Consider the following 26,740-nt stretch of genomic DNA (forward strand, 5'->3'; position numbering starts at 1 on the left):
TTCAATACGGCCCGCGGAATCATGCTAAGATCAAAAAATTTGCGATAGTAAAGTTTTGAAAAACATTTGTTATTCAAATTAAAAGCCCACTGAATTCTCGCCATTGTGTAATGAGCTCACAGATCACTGCACCTGTACATAGCCCATCTATAAATAGCCCAAACAACTACCTCTTCCCCTACTGTATTTATTTAGCTCCTTTGCAGCCCATTATTTCTACACTCATCTACTGTCAAATCTACCATTCCAGTGTTTTAATTGCTATATTGTATTTACTTCGCCACCATGGACTATTTATTGCCTTTACCTCCCTTATCTCACCTCATTTGCTCACATTGTATATAAACTTATTTTTCTACTGTATGTTTGTTTTACTCAATGTGTAACTCTGTTGTTATATGTGTTGAACTGCTTTGCTTTATCTTGGCCGGGTCGCAGTTGTAAATGAGAACTTGTTCTCAACTTGCCTACCTGGTTAAATAAAGGTGAAATAAATAAAAATTGAACTCCCACCGATTTTGGGACATCTATTTTGAAGGCACGTATAAATAACTGCATGAGGACAGACAGTGACTGACAGGCTGACACACGTCACAGTTACAAATAGTAGCTAGTTAGAAATTGCGCAAAAATGAGTTCAAGATTTCAAAGAAAAGGAAAGTAGACAATGAATGTAGGGTGTTCCAGCAAGAGTGGACATCGAAATGTTTCTTTATTGAGGTATCAGGGAAAGCTGTGTGCTTAGTGTGCAAAGAGAGCACCGCTGTCTTGAAAAACTACAACTTGTCCCGACACTTCCAGCCGAAGCATGCAGAGAAATATAGGAATATGTCTTCTGAACAGAGGACAAGTGCATCAAAAGAGTTGCTTTCTCCGTTGCAAAAGCAGGAAGGATTTTTCACAAAACTGTATTCAGCAAACGACGGAATGGCGAGAGCTAGCTATGTACTGTCCCACAAAATTGCTAAACATAGCAAGCCATTCGCTGAGGGCAAATTCATTAAAGAATGTTTAATTGACTCTGCAGCAATACTTTGCCCCGACAAGAGCTGTTTGAAAATGTTTCCCTGTCAAGACGAACAGTTACACAGCCGGTTGAGGACATTGCAGAGAATATGGAACAGTTCAAATACAAGGTAAAGGATTTCACCCATTTCTCCTTGGCCCTGGATGAGAGCAGTGAGCACGTGACACAGTGCAGTTGTTGATATTCTTACGAGGCATAACCCCAGACTTTGGCCTTTTTAAAACTATACAAGATCAAGTAGCTGAGCTGAACCCAGATCAGAAAATTATTTTCCTGCATTGCATTATTCATCAGGAGATGCCTTGTAAATGTGTTCTGAAAATGAGCAATGTTGTGGATACAGTCACTAAAGTGGTCAACTTCATAAGAGTAAAATCTTTAAACCACAGGCAGTTTGTCTCACTGTTGGAAGAGAGTCGGGTCATGTAGATCTCCCCTACCACACAAACGTGAGACGGCTGAGTTTGGGGAAGGTGTGTGAGAGCAAATTTGCAAGATTGTTATAATACTTTTATTGCATCAAATGGTTGTTTTATGCAACAGAATAGAGGGTGCTTATAACTCTATTGTGTCTGTGTGAACTGAAAGTGGGCCTCTGGGAGATAACACTGGCAGGAGATTTACAATGTCTTTTGGGTGATAAAACCTAGAGACCGCATTCCAGAGCATGAGTTAATGTTTCTGTTCTATAAGGTACCAGGGAGAGATGACCCCAGGGCCAGACCTTGGTCGCTACACAAAGAGAACTGTTTTTACAGCAGATACTGTCTGCTGTGAATTATAAGTATCTTTCATACTAGTCTTAACCTTGTGACCCATTCCATACATCTGTTGTTTGTCATGTATCCTGAAGGGGGTGCATATTTGCTATAAAAGACCTTTGTACTTCTGTCTCGGGGCTCTCAACAAATCATCTGAGAGTGATTCATCGACCAGCCATCATTATTGTAGAGCACTCAATCGATTCACTTTGTGTGTTGTATTGACCTGCTCCCTTATTAATAAGTGAATAAAGATTTAGTTTAAGTATAACTCTGACTTGTGTGATAAGTTTGTCTCTCCTCATTTGATAGTAAAGAAATTAACCACCACAGGTGCTTAAAATGGTGTGGGACCTGAAGTTGGAGATTCAATTGCAAAAACTCAACAAGGAAAATATGTGGATTTCCCACAACTGCAAGATAAAGAATGGTTGGCTGATTTTGCCTTCACCGTGGACATCATGACCCTAATGAATGAACTGAATTCCAAACTCCAAGGGAAGGGCCTTTTTGCACATCAGATGTACAGCCTTGTCAAAGCCTTCAAGGGAAAATTACTCCTCCTGACCCTCCAAGCAGAAGCCAACAATCTCACCCATCTTCCGACATTACAAGTCTGTTCCCTAACAGATGACCAGGGAGAAGTATACATTGCTGCTGTGTGCTTTGAACGGTGACTTTCCATTGTTTTGAGGATTTCAAAATGTTGGAAAATGACATGCTGTTGGTTTCCTCTCCTTTCAACTTCAATGTGGATAACGCACCCACTGACCTGCAACTTGAACTTATCGATCTTCAGTCTGATGCAGTGATTTGAGAACTATTCAAAACAATGTCACTGACGAGGTTCTATGCATCTCTCGATGAACAAAACTTTCCAAAGATTAGGAGTCATGCTCAGATGTTTGTACTGTTTGGGTCAACCTATGTATGTGAACAGACATTTTCAGTGATGAAATATAACACGTCAAGGCACAGATCATCTCTTACTGACTCTTACCTCTCAGCAATCCTGTGCATAGCAACGTCAGAAACTATACCTGACTTCACTGCTCTAGTCAATGCCCATCAGACTTCACTCCTCACACTGATTGAGTAGTTTAAATATAATGTTGAGCGCCCTCTTTTTCTTGCGTTTTTGTGCATACCCGTTATCAAGAGTTCTGTCCGTTGGGCTGAATGCACAGTGTACTTTTCCCTCCATGTAGTTCATTGCATGTTTAATATTGAAAATACCTACCAAAAGGAGAACATGGATGTGGTTTATTTCTGTGCAAGTTAAAAAAGTAGCATATCTGGACGTGATTTACAGTAGATATATCTCTCAACACAGTCATACAAATGATGTATAAACCTCATATGATTCTGGCCCGCGATGGCAAAAATATATTCTAATGTGGCCCTCCATGGAAAATAATTGTCCAGTGCTAGACTGTGTACACTGCTGTTGATTAGATAATCGTATATTACATTTAAACTCTAACAACACAGAAGGGAATGTTCTGCACCGTCTCAGCCACAACAACCCTGCTATATAATGTCCTGAATTACATCTCACACTGAAGATTGCATCTAGCTAGGCTCCATACTTACTTCTACCTTCAGCAAGTGAATATTTAGGAAATAATATTTTTGGGTAAAAAAAATAATTGTTTAACCTCTCTAGGGTAGGGGGCAGTATTTGCACGGCCGGATAAAAAAACGTACCCAATTTAATCTGGTTATTACTACTGTCCAGAAACTAGAATATGCATATAATTATTGGCTTTGGATAGAAAACACCCTAAAGTTTCTAAAACTGTTTGAATGGTGTCTGTGAGTATAACAGAACTCATATGGCAGGCAAAAACCTGAGAAGATTCCTTCCAGGAAGTGGCCTGTCTGACCATTTCTTGGGCTTCTACACTCTCTTTATTGAAAACGGAGGATCTCTGCTGTAACGTGACACTTCCTACGGCTCCCATAGGCTCTCAGAAGGCGGCAAACCGCTGAATGATGTCTTTGCAGGCCCTGGCTGAAAAACTGTAGCGCATTTGGATAGTGGTCGATCAGAGAACCATGAGACTGAGGCGCGTGCACGAGGCGACACCATGTTTTTATTTTTTCGTCTTTGAACTAAAACAGGGTTTCCCGGTCGGAATATTATCGCTTTTTTACGAGAAAAATCGCATAAAAATTGATTTTAAACAGCGGTTGACATGCTTCGAAGTACGGTAATGGAATATTTAGAATTTTTTTGTCACGAAACGCGTCGGGCGCGTCACCCTTCGTCACCCTTCGGATAGTGTCTTGAACGCACGAACAAAACAGAGGATATTTGAACATAACTATGGATTATTTTGAACCAAACCAACATTTGTTATTGAAGTAGAAGTCCTGGGAGTGCATTCTGACGAAGAACAGCAAAGGTAATCACATTTTTCTAATAGTAAATCGGAGTTTGGTGAGTGCCAAACTTGGTGGGTGTCAAATTAGCTAGCTGTGATGGCTGGGCTATCTACTCAGATTATTGCAAAATGTGCTTTTGCCGAAAAGCTATTTTAAAATCGGACAAAGCGATTGCATAAAGGAGTTATGTATCTATAATTCTTAAAATAATTATGTTTTTTGTGAACGTTTATCGTGAGTAATTTAGTAAATTCACCGGAAGTTTGCGGGGGGTATGCTAGTTCTGAACGTCACATGCTAATGTAAAAAGCTGGTTTTTTATATAAATATGAACTTGATTGAACAAAACATGCATGTATTGTATAACATAATGTCCTAGGATTGTCATCTGATGAAGATCAAAGGTTAGTGCTGCATTTAGCTGTGGTTTGGGTTTATGTGACATATGCTAGCTTGAAAAATGGGTGTCTGATTATTTCTGGCTGGGTACTCTGCTGACATAATCTAATGTTATGCTTTCGTTGTAAAGCCTTTTTGAAATCGGACAGTGTGGTTAGATTACCGAGAGTCTTGTCTTTAAAATGGTGTAAAATAGTCATATGTTTGAGAATTTGAAGTAATAGCATTTCTAAGGTATTTGAATAACGCGCCACGGGATTCCACTGGCTGTTGAGTAGGTGGGACGATTTTGTCCCACATACCCTAGAGAGGTTAATCAAAATGCAATAGTGTAGGGAAAACCTGTTGATATAAACTCAGCAAAAGAAACATCCTCTCACTGTCAACTGCGTTTACTTTCAGCAACCTTAACATGTGTAAATATTTTTATGAACATAAGATTCAACAACAGACAAACTGAACAAGTTCCACAGACATGTGACTAACAGAAATGGAATAATGTGTCCCTGAACAAAGGGGGGGGGGGGGGGTCAAAATCAAAAGTAACAGTCAGTATCTGGTGTGGCCACCAGCTGCATTAACCTCTATGGGCTAGGCGGGACGTAATCGTCCCACCTACGTAACAGCCAGTGTAATCCAGTGGCACGATTTTCAAATACCTTAAAAATCCTATTACTTCAATTTCTCAAACATATGACTATTTTACAGCTATTTAAAGACAAGACTCTCGTTAATCTAACCACACTGTCCGATTTCAAAAAGGCTTTACAACAAAAGCAAAACATTAGATTATGTCAGCAGAGTACCCAGCCAGAAATAATCAGACACCCATTTTTCAAGCTTGCATATAATGTCACAAAAACCCAGAAGACAGCTAAATGCAGCACTAACCTTTGATGATCGTCATCAGATGACAACCCTAGGACATTGTTATACAATACATGCATGTTTTGTTCAATCAAGTTCATATTTATATCAAAAAACAGCTTTTTACATTAGCATGTGACGTTCAGAACTAGCATACCGGGGAATTTACTAACAATTTACTAAATTACTCACGATAAACGTTCACAAAAAGCATAACAATTATTTTAAGAATTATAGATACAGAACTCCTCTATGCACTCGATATGTCCGATTTTAAAAAAGCTTTTTGGTGAAAGCACATTTTGCAATATTCTTAGTACATAGCCCAGCCATCACGGGCTAGCTATTTAGACACCCGGCAAGTTTAGCCTTCACCAAAATCAGATTTACTATTACAAAAGTTTTATTACCTTTTGTTGTCTTCGTCAGAATGCACTCCCAGGACTGCTACTTCAATAACAAATTTTGGTTTGGTCCAAAATAATCCATCGTTATATCCGAATAGCGGCGTTTTGTTCGTGCGTTCCAGACACTATCCGAAATGGTAAATCAGGGTCGCGCGTATGGCGCAATTCGTGACAAAAAAATTCTAAATATTCCAATACCGTACCTCGAAGCATGTCAACCGCTGTTTAAAATCAATTTTTATGCAATTTAACTCGTAAAAAAGCGATAATATTCTGACCGGGAATCTCCTTTTCGGCAAACAGAGGAAAAAACACAAAGACAGGGGCGGCCAGTGCACGCGCCTAAGCCCACAGTCCCTTGATCGGCCACTTGAGAAAGGCGATAATGTGTTTCAGCCTGGGGCTGGAATGACGACATTCAGGTTTTTCCCGGGCTCTGGGAGCCTATTGGAGCCGTGGGAAGTGTCACGTTACCGCAGAGATCCTTTGTAATTGAATGAGATGTCAAAGAAAGACAATAAATGGTCAGACAGGCCACTTCCTGTAAAGGAATCTCTCAGGTTTTGAACAGCCATTTGAGTTCTGTTATACTCAGACACCATTCAAACAGTTTTAGAAACTTTGGAGTGTTTTCTATCCAAAGCCAATAATTATATGCATATTCTAGTTACTGGGCAGGAGTAGTAACCAGATTAAATCGAGTACGTTTTTTATCCAGCCGTGTCAATACTGCCCCCTAGCCCTAACAGGTTAAGTACTGCAGAGCATCTCCTCCTCATGGACTGCACCAGATTTGCCAGTTCTTGCTGTGAGATGTTACCCCACTATTCAATCAAGGCACCTGCAAGTTCCCAGACATTTCTGGGGGGGGGAATGGCCCTAGCCCTGACGCTCCGATCCAACAGGTCTCAGAGGTGCTCAATGGGATTGAGATCCGGGCTCGTCGCTGGCCATGGCAGAACACTGACATTCCTGTCTTGCAGAAAATCACGCACAGAACGAGCAGTATGGCTGGTGGCATTGTCATGCTGGAGGGTCATGTCAGGATGAGCCTGAAGGAAGGGTACCATAAGAGGGAGGAGGATGTCTTCCCTGTAACGCACAGCATTGAGATTGCCTGCAATGACAACAAGCTCAGTCCGATGATGCTGTGACACACCGCCCCAGACCATGACGGACCCTCCACCTCCAAATCGATCCCGCTCCAGAGTACAGGCCTCGGTGTAACGCTCATTCCTTCGACTATAAACGCAAATCCGACCATCACCCCTGGTGAGACAAAATAGTGACTCGTCAGCGAAGAGCACTTTTTGCCAGTCCTGTCTGGTCCAGCGATGGTGAGTTTGTGCCCATAGGCGACATTGTTGCTGGTGATGTCTGGTGAGGACCTGCCTTACAACAGGCCTACAAGCTCTCAGTCCAACATCTCTCAGCCTATTGCGGACAGTCTGAGCACTGATGGAGGGATTGTGCGTTCCTGGTATAATTCCGGCAGTTGTTGTTGCCATCCTGTACCTGTCCCGCAGGTGTGATGTTCGGATGTACCGATCCTGTGCAGGTGTTGTTACACGTGGTCTGCCACTGTGAGGACCATCAGCTGTCTTCCTGTAGGTCTGTCTTAGGCGTCTCACAGTACGGACATTGCAATTTATTGCCCTAGGCCACATCTGCAGGCCTCATGCCTCCTTGCAACATGCCTAAGGCACGTTCACACAGATGAGCAGGGAACCTGGGCATCATTCTTTTGGTGTTTTTCAGGGTCAATAGAAAGGCGTCTTTAGTGTCCTAAGTTTTTATAATTGTGACCTTAATTGCCTACCGTCTGTAAACTATTAGTGTCTTAACGACCGTTCCACAGGTGCATGTTCATTAATTGTTTATGGTTCATTGAACAAGCATGGGAAACAGTGTTTAACCTGTTCTGGTATAGGGGGTAGTATTTTCACGGCCGGATAAAAAAACGTACCCGATTTAATCTGGTTACTACTCCTGCCCAGAAACTAGAATATGCATATAATTAGTAGGTTTGGATAGAAAACACAAAAGTTTCTAAAACTGTTTGAATGGTGTCTGAGTATAACAGAACTCATATGGCAGGCCAAAACCTGAGAAGATTCCATACAGGAAGTGCCCTGTCTTACAATTTGTTGTCCTTCTGTTGCATCTCTATCGACATTACAGCATCTGTGCTGTAACGTGACACTTTCTAAGGCTTCCATTGGCTCTCTAAAGCCACCAGAAAGTGGAATGGGTTGTCTGCTGTCTCTGGGCAAAGTACAACAGCTCTGTTTGTAAGTGGTCAGCCTGGGGACAGTGAGACAGATGCGCGGTCACGAGACTTCTCAATTTTTTTTCTTTCAGCCTTTGAATGAATACAACGTTGCCCGGTTGGAATATTATCGCTATTTTATGAGAAAAGTAGCATAAAAATTGATTTTAAACAGCGTTTGACATGCTTCTAAGTACGGTAATGGAATATTTTGCATTTTTTTGTCACGAAATGCGCTCGCGCGTTACCCTTCGGATAGTGACCTGAACGCACGAACAAAACGGCGGTATTTGGATATAACTATGGATTATTTGGAACCAAAACTACATTTGTTGTTGAAGTAGAAGTACTGGGAGTGCATTCTGACGAAGAACAGCAAAGGTAATCCAATTTTTCTAATAGCAATTCTGAGTTTAGGTTGTCCCAAACTTGGTGGGTGTCAAATTAGCTAGCCGTGATGGCCGAGCTATGTACTCAGAATATTGCAAAATGTGCTTTCGCCGAAAAGCTATTTTAAAAATCGGACATAGCGATTGCATAAAGGAGTTCTGTATCTATAATTCTTAAAATAATTGTTATGTATTCTGTCAACGTTTATCTTGAGTAATTTAGTAAATTCACCGGAAGTTTGATGGGTATGCTAGTTCTGAACATCACATGCTAATGTAAAAAGCTGTTTTTTGATATAAATATGAACTTGATTGAACAAAACATGCATGTATTGTATAACATAATGTCCTAGGAGTGTCATCTGATGAAGATCAAAGTTAGTGCTGCATTTAGCTGTGTTTTGGGTATTTGTGATGCATGCTAGTTGCTTGGAAATGGCTGTGTGTTTTTTTTGTGTCTATGTACTCTCCTAACATAATCTAATGTTTGGCTTTCGCTGTAAAGCCTTTTGGAAATCGGACAACGTGGTTCGATTCAGGAGAAGTGCATCTATAAAATGGTCCTGTTTGAGAACTTTGAATTATGACATTTTGTGGTTTTAAATTTGACGCTCTGATTTGTCACTGGCTGTTGAATAGTGTGGCCCACCTCCCCTAGAGAGGTTAAACCCTTTACAATGAAGATCTGTGAAGTTATTTTGATTTTTACGAATTATCTTTGAAAGACGGGGTCCTGAAAAAGGGACGTTTCTTTTTTTGCTGAGTTTATTATCCTGCTGTTCTCAGGAAGAAAGCTACAACTAGGGTAACTGGTGCTCTGGCTCAATTGACAGAAAGCAATGACAAGTGATTGAGTGTCAGTGGAGAACGGGAGAGAAAGAGTAAAAATAAAGGACGACAACAGGAAGAGAGAGGTGCATGTGTCAGGGTGTGGACGGACGGCGGGGTGGTGGTGTTGGTGAGGAAGGGTAAGGGGATGGGGGGGTCTGATGCATTGGAGCCATTCACTCAATTGATCCCATTGGGCCCGTGTGAGCAAGTAATTGAACGATCAATCTGCAAATGACAGGCCTCCATCACATAGCGCCGCATGGCGAGAGCAGTGGTCTCGCTGCAGTAACGTCGAGATGAATGGGGCTCCATCATCAGTTGGAAACTCCTGGTGCCGAGTTTTCAAGAAATCCCCAATAAAATAAAGCCCTATTTAGACAGAGGGACATTTTATTGGCACAATGAGTCTCGGTATGTGCTCATATTGAGTCCCGGTATGAGCTTAATGCAGGCAAACTTAAATCCGTTTGACCTCATTTCTATCGGAATGTCACATGTGCAACCAGAGGAAACCCCCTTTACTCCACACACAGAGACGCGTAGCAAAGCTCTCCCTCGCGCTCCATTTGAAAAATCTGACCATAATTATATCCCGGACCATAATAGTTTGTTGGTGATGTGGACACCAAGGAACTTGAAGCTCTCAACCTGTTCCACTACAGCCCCGTCGATGACAATGGGGGCGTGCTCGGTCCTCCTTTCCTGTAGTCCAAATATATCTCCTTTGTCTTGATCACGATGAAGGAGAGGTTGTTGTCCTGGCACCACATGACCAGGTCTCTGACCTTTCTAATCTGGACGCTTATAAGAAATCCCACTATGCACGCAGACAAACCAAACAGGCAAAGCGTCAATACAGGACTATGACTGAATCCTACTACACTGGCTCTGACGCTCGTCGGATCTGGCAGGGCTTGCAAACTATTACGGACTACAAAGGGAAACCCAGTCGCGAACTGCCCAGTGATGCGAGCCTACCAGACTGGCTAAATGCCTTTTATGCTCACTTCGAGGCAAGCAACACTGAAGCATGCATGAGAGCATCAGCTGTTCCGGATGACTGTGATTACACGCTCCGGTCAACATCAACAAGGCCGCGGGGCCAGATGGATTAAGGACGTGTACTCAGAGCTTGCGCGGAACAACTGGCAAGTGTCTTCACTGACATTTTGAACCTCTCCCTGACCGAGTCTGTAATACCTACATGTTTCAAGCACATATGCATATTCTAGTTTCTGGGACAGAGTAGTAACCTGTTTAAATTGTGTACGTTTTTCATCCGGCCGTGAAAATACTGCCCCCTAGCCCTAAGAGGTTTTAAGTTTGCTGACGACACAACGGTGGTAGGCCTGATCACCCACAACGATGCGACAGCCTTTCGGGAGGTGGTCAGAGACCTGGCAGTGTGGTGCACGGACAACCTCTCCTTAAACATGAGCAAGACAAAGGAGATGATCGCGGACTACAGGAAAAGGACGGCTGAATACGCCCCATTCACATCGATGGGGCTGTAGTGTAGCAGGTCGAGAGTTAAGTTCCTTGGTGTCCACATCACCAAGAAACTATCATGGTCCAAACAGGGAACGACAACACCTTTTTTTCCTCTCAACAGACTGAAAAGATTTGGCATGGGTCCCTAGATCTTCAAAAAGTTATACAGCTGCACCATCAAGAGCATCCTGACCGGTATCACCGCCTGGTATTGCAACTGGTCGGCAACCGACCATAAAGTGCTACAGAGGGTAGTAAGTACATCACTGGGGCCAAGCTTCCTGCCATCCAGGACCTATCTGCTAGGCGATGTCAGAGGAAGGCCCAAAGAATTGTCCAAGATTCCTGCCACCCAAGTCATAGACTGTTCTCTCTGCTACCGCACGGTAAGCAGTACCGGAGCGCCAAGTCACTTTACCCCTACCTACATGTACAAATTCTCATGACTAACTTGTACCCCCGCACATTGACTCGGTACCGGTACTCCCTGTTTATAGCCTCATTATTGTTATTTCATTGTAAATATAGTATAATATTTTCTTAAAACTGCATTGTTGGTTAAGGGCTTGTAAGTAAGCATTTTACGTTAAGGTCTACACCTGTTGTATTCAGCACATTTTTTTTATTTAACTAGGCAAGTCAGTTAAGAACAAATTCTTATTTACAATGACGTTGCCCCACGTGACAAATAAACATATTTGATGCTGTGGCACTAAAGCCCCATGTCACAGACAGGAAATAGATCCGATGTGATTTAAACAGGGGGGAGATGGACCAATCTGGATAGATTAAATCAATTAGGGGGAAATCTCCATGGAAATGGCTTATGGGAGAAGGCTAGTGGGGGCCATCAGTCAAACAGCTGCCTGACAGCATCACCCCATGGGAGAATATAGTGTGGCAGTCTGGTTGCCATGTCAACTTGGAGAAAAGCGAGGCCCACTTTTCTGACAGGAGCTGCGGGGGATGAGTTTAAAACATGTGAAATCGTGAGAGAAATGGAAACCCTTAGTGCGATCTGAGGGGCTTTGCTGATCCCTACAAAAGCAGAACATGATGAAGCAATATGTGACAGGGAAAGAGATCAGCTGATCGACCTCACACAGACCAATGACTGTGCACAAAGCCCTCAGCGCTGTCTGGCATCCTCCCTGTATGGCCCTGACAACCCACTAGACAACTTTCTGCATAGTCTCTGACAGGCAGAACAACTTCCTGTGCTGAGCGCTGTTCTGGCTGCTGCACCGTGAAATCACTTCTGCTCAATGACAAATGCTGCATGAAAACAGTAGGCACGGAGTTCAAGCACACAGGGCTCCAATGCCACCCTGCAGGTTGTCAGAGACCAAAGGACCTAGCCTTTTTTTTTTTTTTAACGCATTCCTGAGGTGACTGACAGCCATTCCACCGCAGTACCAGGCCCCTTCCATCTCCTCATGTGTCCACCAAACTGCGTGTCCAGGAAGGAGAGGGGAAGGGGATGAAGCGTGAAAACAGAGCCCCTCCCTAAGGGTGGGAAGAGGAGATGGATGGAAAAAAGAGAGAGAGCAAGTGTCGCTCGCACACTATCTGTGACTCAGACCTCACGCCTGAGCTGCTCCATGAAATTAGAGCTGCCCACAAGATAGACCTGGCAACACAAGGTGAGCGTGGGCAGAAAAGACAGAGGGAGAGACAGAGCGAGACAGCAATGTTACAAAGGATGGGAGAAGCGGGCAAAGAGGGGACTGTCTGTGTATCTCCTATTCATGAGTTTTTGCACTCTGCACACCTATACTCAAATTGAAGATCTCGTGATGAGGTGAGGGAAACAGTTTGATACAGAGAACATACGCAGAATGGAAGTTACACTGAGAAGTCCAACAACAAAAGACTGACTTTGCAGTGACTTACTGAAGAGGAAGAAAACGTTTTTGGTTGAAAAATGCAAAATGAAGCTGTCAGAAGACAAATATAAATGATCAAACATTGCTTGTGATACAACAAGCTGAAAACAGTCTAGATGACGCAGCAGTTTGTTGTGTACTGCTGTAATTACATAATATGTACACAAGGATGTAATTACCATAGCTACCAGTATGTTGATGATTACAAACAAACACATACCTACCATGTGTTTCATCAATAGTACTACATTGTTTTATTTCCTATAACCAGCTAAGCCAATTGTAACCAAACCTAAACAAAATGTGCATTCCTCCAAGTAAATGAATTACTACAGGCTACCTAGCTACGGTATTTCAACTGGTGTACAACTGGGGCAAGACAGCTGAACTAAGCTCATGAGGCATTTCTAAGTTATATTCTTCAAGAATGAAATTGGTAGATATCATGAATTTAGGAGTCCAAAAATGGATGTAGCAACTGCTGATTGTCAATTTAACTAAACCGACAGGATTAGCCTCACGGCTCCATGGTGGTGGGAGAATACCACCCTGAACTCGAACCCTGTCACCATGCAGTTTCCTTAGGCTAGCACTGAACTAAATATAATTTCTACCTGGAAAGGTAGAATTGCTACCTCTCTCGACGTAAGACCAAGAAAGCACACAGTTTCTCCGGGTAGCTTTGTGCTAGCTAGATAGGCTATTAGCCCACGAAATAAACGCTCAAGACTTTCTTAGCCAATGTTGCAAGGATCAAGCTGAACTTGGCTAGCTCTCTGGAAAGCAAGCTAACCACACCAGCATTCCTTCCTACACTTTTTGCCCAAGGAATACTATTCTCGTAGCCATGGAGCCTGCTGCCCCTGAACAGGGAGAACCGAGCAGGGCTCCTGCACCAGCACCGGTACGCCTATGTCGATGCAGGGCTACAATAGCAGGAAAGGACACACACTCTTCGTGTATCGCCTGCTTGGGGCCTGAGCACGCGAAGGCAGAACTCGCTAACCCCGAGTCTTACGTGCACTGTAGGGACTTTCCCTCGACCGCACACAGACGGAGACTGCATGCCCAACTTATACAGCCTCTCGGACAAGGAGGAAGCAGATTTCATTGACGTTCCCGTCGAGCTGAAGGAACGGTTTGGGCCGGCTATTGCACCACGCGGCAAAAGTATTGAATTTCTGCGCTGTTGACACGGGAACTGTGGCAACCAGGTCTACCCCTCCACGGGCCAAGGCTTTGTGGCAGTGAAAGGGCAACATGCTGGAACCAGGGTTTCCCACACCGCAAAGCCCTAACGCAGCAGGCAGCGAACCACAGGGTTTCCTAAAAGAGGCCGACGGTGGGGGAAACAGCAATTTGCTGCAGCCACGTCTAAGTTACTAATTCCCCTGGAGGGGAAGAAGGGGCGCTCGACCTGGATTGATTATGGGACTGAATAGGATTCGGACCCTGGACAGCATTAGCAAAATAATTTGTTCATTTTTCCTGAGCAAATATGACTCCTCCACAGCACTGTGCCAGAAGGAGCCGTACAGTGTGCAGTCAAGCAGCATTGTATGCTCTGTGCAACCCCACGTTTAAAAGTCTATAGTATGTGGCCTATAGCTTTTACAGTCTGTACTTTACCAAAGACACTGCAGATCACATTATAGCCTTGCCTATTCCGCTCCCCTATAACGAAGACATGCTCAATATTCTATCTAGACAGAAAGTGAATTCTGAAATATCCCAGGAGAAAGTTTGGGCAGGAAATCTTGCAAAACAGGGATAATTTTTTGTGGTATTTTACCCCCCTTTTCTCCCCAACTTCGATCTTGTCTTACCGCTGCCTCTCCAACGGGCTTGGGAGGCGAAGGTCCAGTTATGCGTCCCCCGAAACATGACCCGCCAAAACGCACTTCTTAACACCTGCCTGTTTAACCCGGAAGCCAGCTGCACCGACCAAGGTCAGCCTGCAGGCACCCGGCCCGCCACAAGGAGTTGCTAGAGCGGGATGAGCTAAGTCCCCCCGGCCAAACCCTCCCCTAACCCAGACGACGCTGGGCCAATTGTGCGCCGCCCTATGGGACTCCCGATCACGGCCGGTTGTGATACAGCCGGGATCAAAGCCCGGTCTGTAGTGATGCCCCTAGCACTGTTATGCAGTGCCTTAGACAGCTGCACCACTCGGGAGGCACTACACAGGGATTTTAACCCATATGATTAATCCCTCCCCACTGACACACAACAAATAAAAAGATAACAGTAATGTAAATTAATGCAATATTGGTTTTGAAGAATTAAACTTATAAAAACATTAAGTCAACCAGTGAGGACCCCACGTCATTCCATCTCTTTGCTTCTACCTCAAAGGCACTGAACAATTAATTCCTAAAGTAGAGATGGTCAACACATCTGTCAATGAGGCCAGGGTGGCGGTGGCAGCGGGAGCTAATTAAAGATGAATTAAACATTGTGTGATGAAGGCAGGGTGGAGGATGAGAGGGGCTTGGAAGAGAAGAGCTCAGCTGCGGTAGTCTAAGCCTCATTAATAAAATGACTGCAGGATAGCCCTCTGCAAACAGCCGACACACTAGTAAACAAATGAGTCACTTGTACACTGAGGAAGCATTTGGGTATGTTTTGTTTGTGTGCGCGTTGAGGTCCCAGTCCTTGCATGCCGGTGCCTGCGAGTGAGTCAGCACAGATGACCGTGGCAGCTTGAATGAATGAGTAGGTGTGTCACCTACTCATTCATTCAAGCTGCCACGGTCATCCCCCTCTTCAAAGGGGGAGACACTCTAGATTCAAACTGTTACAGAACTATATCCATCCTGCCCTGCCTTTATAAAGTCTTCGAAAGCAAAGTTAGCAAACAGATCACCGACCATTTCGAATCCCACCGTACCTTCTCCACCATACAATCTGGTTTCCGAGCTGATCAAGGGTGTACCTCAGCCACGCTCAAGGTCCTACACGATATCATAACCGCCATCAATAAAAGACAGTACTGTGCAGCTGTCTTCATCGACCTGGCCAAGGCTTTTGACTCTGTCAATCACCGCATTCTTATCAGCAGACTCAATAGGCTTGGCTTCTCAAATGACTGCCTTGCCTGGTTCACCAACTACTTCTCAGATAGAGTTCAGTGTGTCAAATCGGAGGGCAGGTTGTCCGGACCTCTGGCAGTCTCTATGGGGGTGCCACAGGGTTCAGTTCTCGGACCGGCACTTTCCTCTGTATATATATCAATGATGTTGCTGGTGATTCTCTGATCCACCTCCACGCAGACGACACCATTCTGTATACATCTGGCCCTTCTTTGGACACTGTGTTAACAAACCTCCAAAATGAGCTTCAATGCCATACAACATTCCTGCCGTGCCCTCCAACTGCTAGTAAAACTAAATGCATGCTCTTGAACCGATCGCTGCCCGCATCTGCCCGCCCGACTAGCATCACTACTCTGGACGGTTCTGACAGAATATGTGGACAACTACAAATACCTAGGTGTCTGGTTAGACTGTAAACTCTCCTTCCAGACTCACATTAAGCATCTCCAATCCAAAATTAAATCTAGAATCGGCTTCCTATTTCGTAATAAAGCCTCCTTCACTCATGCTGCCAAATATACCCTCGTAAAACTGACTATCCTACCGATCCTTGACTTCGGCGATGTCATTTACAAAATAGCCTCCGACCCTCTACTCAACAAATTGGATGTAGTCTATCACAGTGCAATCCATTTTGTCACCAAAGCCCCATATACTACCCACCATTGCGACCTGTATGCTCTCGTGGGCTGGCCCTCGCTACATATTCGTTGCCAAACCCACTGGCTCCAGGTCATCTATAAGTATTTCCTCCTAGTTCTCTGCTGCCAATGACTGGAACAAATTGCAAAAATCACTGAGGCTGGAGAATTATATCTCCCTTTCTCCAACTTTAACCTGTTGGGGCTAGGGGGCAGTATTTTCACGGCTGGATAAAAAAACGTACCCGATTTAATCTGGTTACTAATCCTACCCAGTAACTAGAATATGCATATACTTCTTATATATGGATAGAAAACACCCTAAAGTTTCTAAAACTGTTTGAATGGTGTCTGTGTATAACAGAACTCATTTGGCAGGCAAAACCCTGAGACAGATTCTGACAGGAAGTGGATACCTGATGTGTTGAATTACCTTTAAGCCTATGCCATTGAAACACAGGGGCTGATTAATGTTTTGGCACTTCCTATTGCTTCCACTAGATGTCACCAGCCTTTACAAAGTGTTTTGAGTCTTCTACTGTGAGATCTGACCGAACAAGAGCCTTGGAACGGTGATGGCCGATTAGACTCTGGCGCGCGAGGTCATGTTGGGTACCCTCGTTCCAATACGTTTTAAAAGAGAATGCATTCGTCCACCTTGAATATTATTCATGTTCTGGTTAAAAAATGCACTAATGATTTATGCTATACAACGTTTGACATGTTTGAACGAACGTAAATATATTTTTTCCCCTCGTTCATGAAGTGAAGTCCGGCGGGCTTAGATCATGTGCTAACAACACGGAGCTTTTTGGACATAAATGATGAGCTTTTTTGAACAAAACTACATTCGTTATGGACCTGGGATTCCTGGAAGTGACATCTGATGAAGAGAATCAAAGGTAATGGATTATTTACATAGTATTTTCGATTTTAGATCTCTCCAACATGGCGCCTAGTCTGTATCGCAAAGCGTATTTTTCTGGGCGCAGTGCTCAGATTATTGCAAAGTGTGATTTCCCAGTAAGGTTCTTTTTAAATCTGGCAAGTCGATTGCGTTCAAGAGATGTAAATCTATAATTCTTTAAATGACAATATAATATTTTACCAATGTTTTCTAATTTTAATTATTTAATTTGTGGTGCTGACTTGACTGCCGGTTATTGAAGGGAAACGATTTCCTGAACATCAACGCCATAGTAAAACGCTGTTTTTGGATATAAATATGAACTTGATAGAACTAAAAATGCATGCATTGTCTAACATAATGTCCTAGGAGTGTCATCTGATGGAGATTGTCAAAGGTTAGTGCATCATTTTAGCTGGTTTTATGGTTTTGGTGATGCCCGTCTTGGAATTGACAAAACATTACACACAGCTATTGTCAATGTACTCTCCTAACATAATCTAACTTTATGCTTTCGCCGTAAAACCTTTTTGAAATCGGACAACGTGGTTAGATTAAGGAGATGTTTATCTTTCAAAGGGTGTAAGATAGTTGTATGTTTGAAAAATATGAATTTTGACATTTATTTGGTTTCAAATTTGCCGCTCTTGAAATGCACCTGCTGTTGATAGGGTGCACCACGGGTGGCACGCTAGCGTCCCACATAGCCCCAAGAGGTTAAGCATCAGATGTCAGAGCAGCTTACCGATCACTGTACCTGTACACAGCCCATCTGTAAATAGCACACCCAACTACCTCATCCCCATATTGTTATTTTTTTACATTTATTTTGCACCCCAGTATCTACTTGCACATCATCATCTGCACATCTATCAATCCAGTGCTAATGCTAAATTGTAATTATTCCACCTCTATGGCCTATTTATTGCCTTCCCTCCCTAATCTTACTACATTTGCACACACTGTACATCGATTTTTCTATTGTGTTATTGACTGTACGTTTGTTTATTCTATGTGTAACTCTGTTGTTTTTGTCGCACTGCTTTGCTTAATCTTGGCCAGGTCACAGTTGTAAATGAGAACTTGATCTCAACTGGCCTACCTGGTTAAATAAAGGTGAAATTAAAAAAATTCAAGGGTTCTGCTTTATTTTTACTATTTTCTACATTGTAGAATAATAGTGAAGACATCAAAACTAAGAAATAACATTTGGAATCATGTAAATTAGTTTAAAAAAAAGAAGTGTTAAACGAATCAAAATTATGTATTTAAGATTCTTCCAAAGTTACGCATTGACTGACCTTCATGTCTTGAAGTAATGATGGACTGTCGTTTCTCTTTGAGCTGTTCTTGACATAATATGGACTTGGTATTTTACCAAATAGGGCCATCTTCTGTATACCTCCCCTACCTTGCCACAACACAACTGGTTGGCTCAAAAGCATTAAGGAAAGAAACTCTACAAATGAACTTTTAACAAGGCATACCTGTTAATTGAAATGCATTCCAGGTGACTACCTCATTAAGCTGGTTGACAGAATGCCAAGAGCGTGCAAAGCTGTCATTAAGGCAAAGGGTGGCTACTTTGAAGAATATCAAAATATATTTTCATTTGTTTGGTTACTACATGATTCCATGTGTTATTTCATAGTGTTGATGTCTTCACTATTATTCTACAATGTAGAAAATAGTGAAAATAAAGAAAAATCCTTGAATGAGTAGGTGCATCCAAACTTGACTGGTACTGTATGCATGCATGTATGTATGCATGTATGCATGCATGCATACATACTACCATTCAAAAGTTTGGGGTCACTTAAAAATGTCCTTGTTTTTGAAAGAAAAGCTAATTTTTTGTCCATTAAAATAACATCAAATTGATCAGAAATACAGTGTAGACATTGTTAATGTTGTAAATGACTATTGTAGCTGGAAACCGCTGATTTTTATTTGAATATCTACATAGGCGTACAGAGGCCCATTATCAGCAACCATCACTCCTGTGTTCCAACGGCACGTTGTGTTAGCTAACTGGCAGCTTCATCAAATAGTACCCGCAAAACACCAGTCTCAACGTCAACAGTGAAGAGGTGACTCCGGGATGATTGCCTTCTAGGAAGAGTTGCAAAGAACAAAAGAACAGACACTGGCCAGAAAACCTCTGCCTAGAAGGCCAGTATCCTGGAGTTGCCTCTTCACTATTGACGTTGAGACTGGTGTTTTGCGGGTACCATTTAATGAAGCTGCCAGTTGAGGATTTGAGGCGTCTGTTTCTCAAACTAGACACACTAATGTTCTTGTCCTCTTCCTCAGTTGTGCACCGGGGCCTCCCACTCCTCTTTCTATTCTGGTTAGAGACAGTTTGCGGTGTTCTGTGAAGGGAGTAGTACATAGTGTTGTACGAGATCTTCAGTTTCTTAGCAATTTCTCGCATGGAATAGCCTTAATTTCTCAGAACAAGAATAGACTGACGAGTTTCAGAAGAAAGTTCTTTGTTTCTGGCCATTTTGAGCCTGTAATCAAACCCACAAATGCTGATCCTCCAGATACTCAACTAGTCTAAAGAAGGCCAGTTTTATTGCTTCTTTAAGCAGAACAGTTTTCAGCTGCGCTAACATAATTGCAAAAGGGTTTTCTAATGATCAATTAGCCTTTTAAATTATAAACTTGGATTAGCTAACACAATGTGCCATTGGAACACAGGAGTGATGGTTGCCGATAATGGGCCTCTTTAGATATTCCATAAAAATAAAAGCAGTTTCCAGCTACCATAGTCATTTACATTAACCATGTCTACACTGTATTTCTGATCAATTTGATGTTATTTTAAATGAACAAAAAAAAAAGGACATTTCTAAGTGACCCCAAGCTTTTGAATGGTAGAAACACACACACGCGTACCTTTGTCACTGAAGTCGTCCACCAGTATGACCTCAGCGATGAGCTCAGGGGGCGAGCGATTGAGCACGCTGTGTACTGTCCTGAGCAGGGACGACCAACCCTCGTTGTGGAATGGGATGATGATGCTGGTGTTGGGCAACTTCTCCCCATACAGCTTCTGTTTACAGCTAAACACACACAAAAACAGGCAAATAAAATAATAAGCAACAAACATCAATTGCCAAAAAGCAAATAGAGTGACTACTGAGGGGCTGTAGTGCAGGGTTGGTCTTCATAAAGTGTCCGAGTATGAGGATCAGTTTTAGATTTTAAGAGCATAGTGAATAACGTTACATGGCCGGATGGGACCTAATCCTAGATCACTCATAGTGTGAGATTCTTTATGATGACAGGCCCTGGTGTTGCACAAAAGTTATCTTCTGGAGAGATCAACAATACTTTAGTATTATCATGTAGGCCTAGTATTCATGACCCACAAATGTAACCGGACACAATGATACACAGTAATGATATCACAATATTAGGCTATATAATATGATTACTATATTGAAGTAATCATAGCAGATAATGAAAGCGGCAGTTTCTGGTTCATTAGTAAAATGAGAGCTAGAGCATAGCACTAGCCCAAATCTAATTTGTTGCAAAACATTGAGACAACTCAGACCAATTACGAGCACACCCACATATCCTTGCATTGTATCGCTGGAGCAATGGAATTTAGTGGCTTCCTTCATTGGAATACTGTCACAGCGAAACAAAGACATTGAATGTATCAAGACCAGATATCCACTCTGCAATTCCAGTGGTGACAACATGACTGTCACCACGCGGGAGCGGGCCTCCAGGGCAGACAGGACCACCGATTAGATATGGGAGAGCAGGTGTGGCTACCTGATTGGTCTAACTGACACAGAGTGATGGGCCTGACAGACGATTGTCACAGTGGCACTTCAGCTGTCAGAAGGCCAAGCTCCTGCCACAGCATCCTCTTCATCATCCCTCACTTTTTCACTAAAGAGAGGGTCCCAGGTCCCACAGACAGTGCTGCGAGAGACAGAAAGCGGGAGAGAGGGTGAGAAAGAGGAACAAAAAGAACGAGAGCGTGAGATAGCTAATCGCTCCCTAATATGCGAAGGCGGTATACTGGGGTATTGGAAATTGCCACAGGATGGTTTTTCAATACCTTTGAAACTATTTTTGACGTTTTCAATACATTTTAATATTTGTAGCATTTTTTTTTGTAAAACCCTGCAGTCAACTTGTGAAATGCATTAGGAGATAAAGCAGATCGCGTTCTTCATTTCACCTATCACATTATTTTACATTATGAAGCTTACTGTAGTTCCCCAGACCAGTTGAGCCCGTCACGTGTTTGTTAGTAAATAGCACAACTGGGGGAGCAGGTGAGTCCAGCTGTGTATTGACAGAGGTCGCGCTCTATACTGAAAACCAGTGTTTTTGGGATGTGCAACTAGTTCTCTTTCCCACACATTCTGCAAAAAAATAGCTTCATTTTCATCAGATAAACAGAAGTGCAACGCTACTGGGCTTGCAGCCACATGAGTAAATAAGCGTACAATAAAAAATAAAAAAAGCAAGGTCTTTTTTGCAAAAACGATGCATGGACATCATATTTCTAATGTTTAGGCCCATCATAGAAAGAATGTAGCCAGCTACATTTGCTAACGTTTTGCTTTAAGTTACTCTTGCATTTTACCAGAAATAAATAGGCTGACTAGACCAAGAAAATTACCAGAGAAAAATACCTACATAAGTCCAAGCACTGTGTGCTGAAACTCATCTGAGTTTAGATGTGCAACTTAAGTACAAAATTAGTCAGATGCCTCTTCTCTGAGCAGAATAGGCAGGCCCGTTGCCCTTGCTACTTCAGACTCCACACAGAAACAGGGTGTAGACATGCTGCTGGAAAGCCAGTACTGCTCTTCCTTCAGACAAGCATTCCTCAAAATGTTGTTTATTTAAAATGTTTAAATACTTGTAAATGTTCAAACTCAACAAAAAATGACATTTGGTAGCTCCTACCTATATACGTATAACTTTATGAATTGGATTGCCTGTCTTTGGATTATTAAAAAAAATAAAAAATAAAAAATCCATTTGCACTCGTTGGAAATACATGGAAATACACTATTACTTGTGCTAATTTTAGCATTTTTTGGTGACATCCATTTTTTTGCATTTGTCACCCCCTTGTGTACTAAACCGATAATAAATCCCAGGGTGAGAGAAGGACGGCATAACGATATGAAAATGTGGATACCGCCTAACCCTACTCCCTAACCAGACTCCTTAGCAGGGCTCCTATGGACAGAGCAAGGGAGTAGAGCAGCGTAAAAAAAAATAGGGAAAGTGAGATGCCAGCCACAGAGATTGGGTGACTGCGGCAGCGGGCAAGCAGTAAGCCACCGCTTCATTACACGTTATTAAACAAGCCACAAATTTGCCAGATCGGACCCTTAAATTCCTCTTAAGGGGCCAACCTGTCATTCCCATGGCTGTTGGAACATCAATGGGCTGCTTGGAGCGAGATGGCTAGGGACTGTTAAGAGCACTGAGCAGGCAGCAGCCCATTCCGCAGAGGCTCTGCTCACTGAAATTAGACTAGGGGAAATGTACCCAGAAGAAGCCAAAAGGTCCTGGATACTAAGACCCAAATGTCTTTATACAACGCCATTGAACAGCTTAGGGAACATAAGCTATTCTCTACTGGCAGTTACAAGTCGTTATATAGTGCATTCGGAAAGTATTCAGACCCCTGGACTTTTTCCACGTTACCTTTCAGCCTTATTCTAAAAATTATTAAATCGTTTCCCCCCCCCCCATCAATCCACAAACAATATCCCATAATGACTAAGCGAAAACAGGTTTATAGAATCTTTTGCAAATGTATTCAAAATAAATAACTTATTTATATAAGTATTCAGACCCTTCGCTATGAGACTCAAAATTGAGCATCCTGTTTCTATTGATCATCCTTGAGATGTTTCTACAACTTGGAGTACACCTGTGGTAAGTTCAATTGATTGGACATGATTTGGAAAGGCACACAGCTGTCTATTTAAGGTCACACAGTAAAAATTCCATGTCTTAGGTCAGTTAGGATCACCACTTTATTTTAAGAATGTGAAATGTCAGAATAATAGTAGAGAGAATGATTTATTTCAGCTTTTATTTCTTTCATCACATTCCCAGTGGGTCAGAAGTTCACATACTACCAAATACTAATTGAGTGTATTGCCTTTAAATTGTTTAACTTGTGTCAAACATTTCGGGTAGCCTTCCACAGGCTTTCCACAATAAGTTGGGTGAATTGACCCATTCCTCCTGACAGAGCTGGTGTAACTGAGTCAGGTTTGTAGGTTTGTAGGTCTCCTTGCTCGCACACACTTTCAGTCCTGCCCACAGATTTTCTATGGGATTGAGGTCAGAGCTTTGTGATGGCCACTCCAATACCTTGACTTTGTTGTCCTTAAGCCATTTTGCCACAACTTTGGAAGTATGCTTGGGGTCATTGTTTATTTGGAAGACCCATCTGCGACCAAGCTTTAACTTCCTGACTGGTGTCTTGAGATGTTGCTTCAATATATCCACAATTTTCCTACCTCATGATGCCATCTATTTTGTGAAGTGCACCAGTCCCTCCTGCAGCAAAGCACCTCCACAACATTATGCTGTCACCCCAGTGCTTCACGGTTGGGATGGTGTTCTTCGGCTTGCAAGCGTCCCCCTTTTTCCTCCAAACATAACGATGGTCATAATGGCCAAACAGTTATATTTTTGTTTCATCGGACCAGAGGACATTTCTCCAAAAAGTACGATCTTTGTCCCCATGTGCAGTTGCAAACCGTAGTCTAGATTGTTTTATGGCGGTTTTGGAGCAGTGGCTTCTTCTTTGCTGAGCGGCCTTTCAGGTTATGTCGATATAGTACTTGTTTTACTGTGGATATAGATACTTTTGTACCCGTTTCCTCCAGCATCTTCACAAGGTCCTTTGCTGTTGTTCTGGGATTGGTTTGCACTTTTCACACCAAAGTACGTTCATCTCTAGGAGACAGAACGCGTCTGCGTGGTCCCATGGTGTTTACACTTGTGTACTATTGTTTGTACAGATGAACGTGGTACCTTCAGGTGTTTGGAAATTGCTCCAAAGGATGAACCAGACTTGTGGAGGTCTACAATATTTTTTCTGAGGTCTTGGCTGATTTCTTTTGATTTTCCCATGATGTCAAACAGAGAGGCACTGAGTTTCAAGGTAGGCCTTGAAATACATCCACAGGTACACCTCCAATTCACTCAAATGATGTCAATTAGCCTATCAGAAGCTTCTAAAGACATAATTTTCTGTAATTTTCCAAGCTGTGTAAAGGCACAGTCAACTTAGTGTATGTAAATTTCTGACCCACTGGAATTGTGATACCGTGAATTATAAGTGAAATAATCTGCATGTAAACAATTGTTGGAAAAATTACTTGTGTCATGCACAAAGTTGATGTCCTAACCGACTTGCCAAAGCTATAGTTTGTTAACAAGAAATGTGTGGAGTGGTTGAAAAACGAGTTTTAATGACTCCTACCTAAGTGTATGTAAACTTCCGACTTCAACTGTAGGTCAGCAATGGGGAGTTACTGCTTCCTACAGGAGCACAAAACATGTAAGCTACATGTCAAGCTGTCTTTGAAAAGCCAGTCAGGTAAAAAGCTTATGTCTAAATTTAAAAAAAGGGGAAGTGTTGTATTTTCAGGCAGGTAGCCTACATTGTCTAATTCTCTGTATGGTAATAATAATACATTATATTTTGTAAAGTGGTTTCTTGCATCATATAAACACAATGTAATGTACAGTCACCTATTTGGCCCATGGTGTTACAGACAAAGTAAAGAAGTTATGCCATGTAGGACTGCACTGAACACCACATACAGGCTACTGTAGGCCACCATAGAACTCAAAAGCTATTTCCATGTGAAAATGTTATTGGTTTTGTTGGTAGGCCTACATTATGCTCAAACAATAGCCAATAAAACTGTAAGGCTACAGCTTCAGTGTTCACTGTAAATGCGCGCCGGAAGTTGCACAAAATTCTCACAACCTTCAAGTTTCCACTCACAAGACCAAAAATATGCTCAGTGCCCCAGAAAAATTGGAAGGAACATTGATCATGGCACAACGCCTCTCCCCATGTGACCTAATTGTTGTGTGCAAGTACTGAAATGCATGTGTAACTGATAGATACACACACGCACACGTTAATATTGTTAAATATATAGTAACGTTTTTTTCGTTATGTGTCGGACCCCAGTAAGACTACCTGTCGCCATCGGCTAATAGGGATCCTAAATCAATCAAATCTGTTATTGTTTTACATTATGAAGCTTACCCTAGTTCCACAGAACAGTTGAGCCAGTCACGGATTTGTTTGTAGATACACATCAGTCAGAGCGCTGTCTGCTGATAGAATGCCTGTTAGTGAATTCTCATCGGAGTGGAGAAGTGCAACTGAAGCCCGAGGTTTGTCTTAGAGCATAAATTACAATAAGAAGCATTATACATCTGCAATATATTTCTCATGCATTCTTTGTTTCCTGCGTGAAAAACACCAAATTCTGCATTAACGCGACCCCTAACTTTAATTTGCTAGTTAATCTAAGTAAGTGGATGAATTAATAAGGTGACAGGGCATCATATTGTCACAGCTTTCAGCCGTGTTTGAGAAGTCAAAGCCCTTTGGATCCGTTATTTGTACAGATGCCACCATCTTGATTTCCTTGCATTTTTTCTCCTCTTCGTCCTCAGTCCATCTTCTCCTCTCAGAGTAGAACAGGCAGGCTCATTGCCCTAGCGACTCCAGACATACACAGCATGTAGCCTACACATGCTGCTCCAGAGCCAGTACTGTTCTTCCTTCAGACAAGCATACGTCAAAACTTTGTTAATTTGCACTGTTGTTTGTTCACAGTCGCTGTAAAATGTCCAAACTCACCAAAAATGGCATTTAGTATCTCCTACCTGTATATGTATAACTTCATGAGCTGGATTGCCCATCTTTGCAATTAGTTTATTTTCGCTTGCGCTCGATAGCATATTTAGCTAGCAGCCTCTGTTGACATTCACTATTACCTGTGATAATTTTGTTATATATACTGCTCAAAAAAATAAAGGGAACACTAAAATAACACATCCTAGATCTGAATGAATGAAATAATCTTATTAAATACTTTTTTCTTTACATAGTTGAATGTGCTGACAACAAAATCACACAAAAAGAATCAATGGAAATCCAATTTATCAACCCATGGAGGTCTGGATTTGGAGTCACACTCAAAATTAAAGTGGAAAACCACACTACAGGCTGATCCAACTTTGATGTAATGTCCTTAAAACAAGTCAAAATGAGACTCGGTAGTGTGTGTGGCCTCCACGTGCCTGTATGACCTCCCTACAATGCCTGGGCATGCTCCTGATG

At 42.4% G+C, this 26,740-nt stretch overlaps 1 protein-coding gene across 1 annotated transcript in view; it reads right to left on the reverse strand.

Annotated features, from left to right (window-relative positions):
- The window catches only part of LOC106603494 (polypeptide N-acetylgalactosaminyltransferase 10), a 114,494-nt gene that overhangs the window by 50,403 nt on the left and 37,351 nt on the right, over positions 1-26,740 (reverse strand). The window contains exon 4 of the mRNA XM_014197263.3: positions 20,260-20,426. Coding sequence (XP_014052738.1) covers positions 20,260-20,426 — 167 coding nt within the window. The remainder of the gene's footprint in view (positions 1-20,259; positions 20,427-26,740) is intronic.

The sequence above is a fragment of the Salmo salar genome, chromosome 04 (assembly GCF_965601325.2).
Source record: "Salmo salar chromosome 04, fSalSal1, whole genome shotgun sequence".
NCBI lineage: Eukaryota > Metazoa > Chordata > Actinopteri > Salmoniformes > Salmonidae > Salmo > Salmo salar.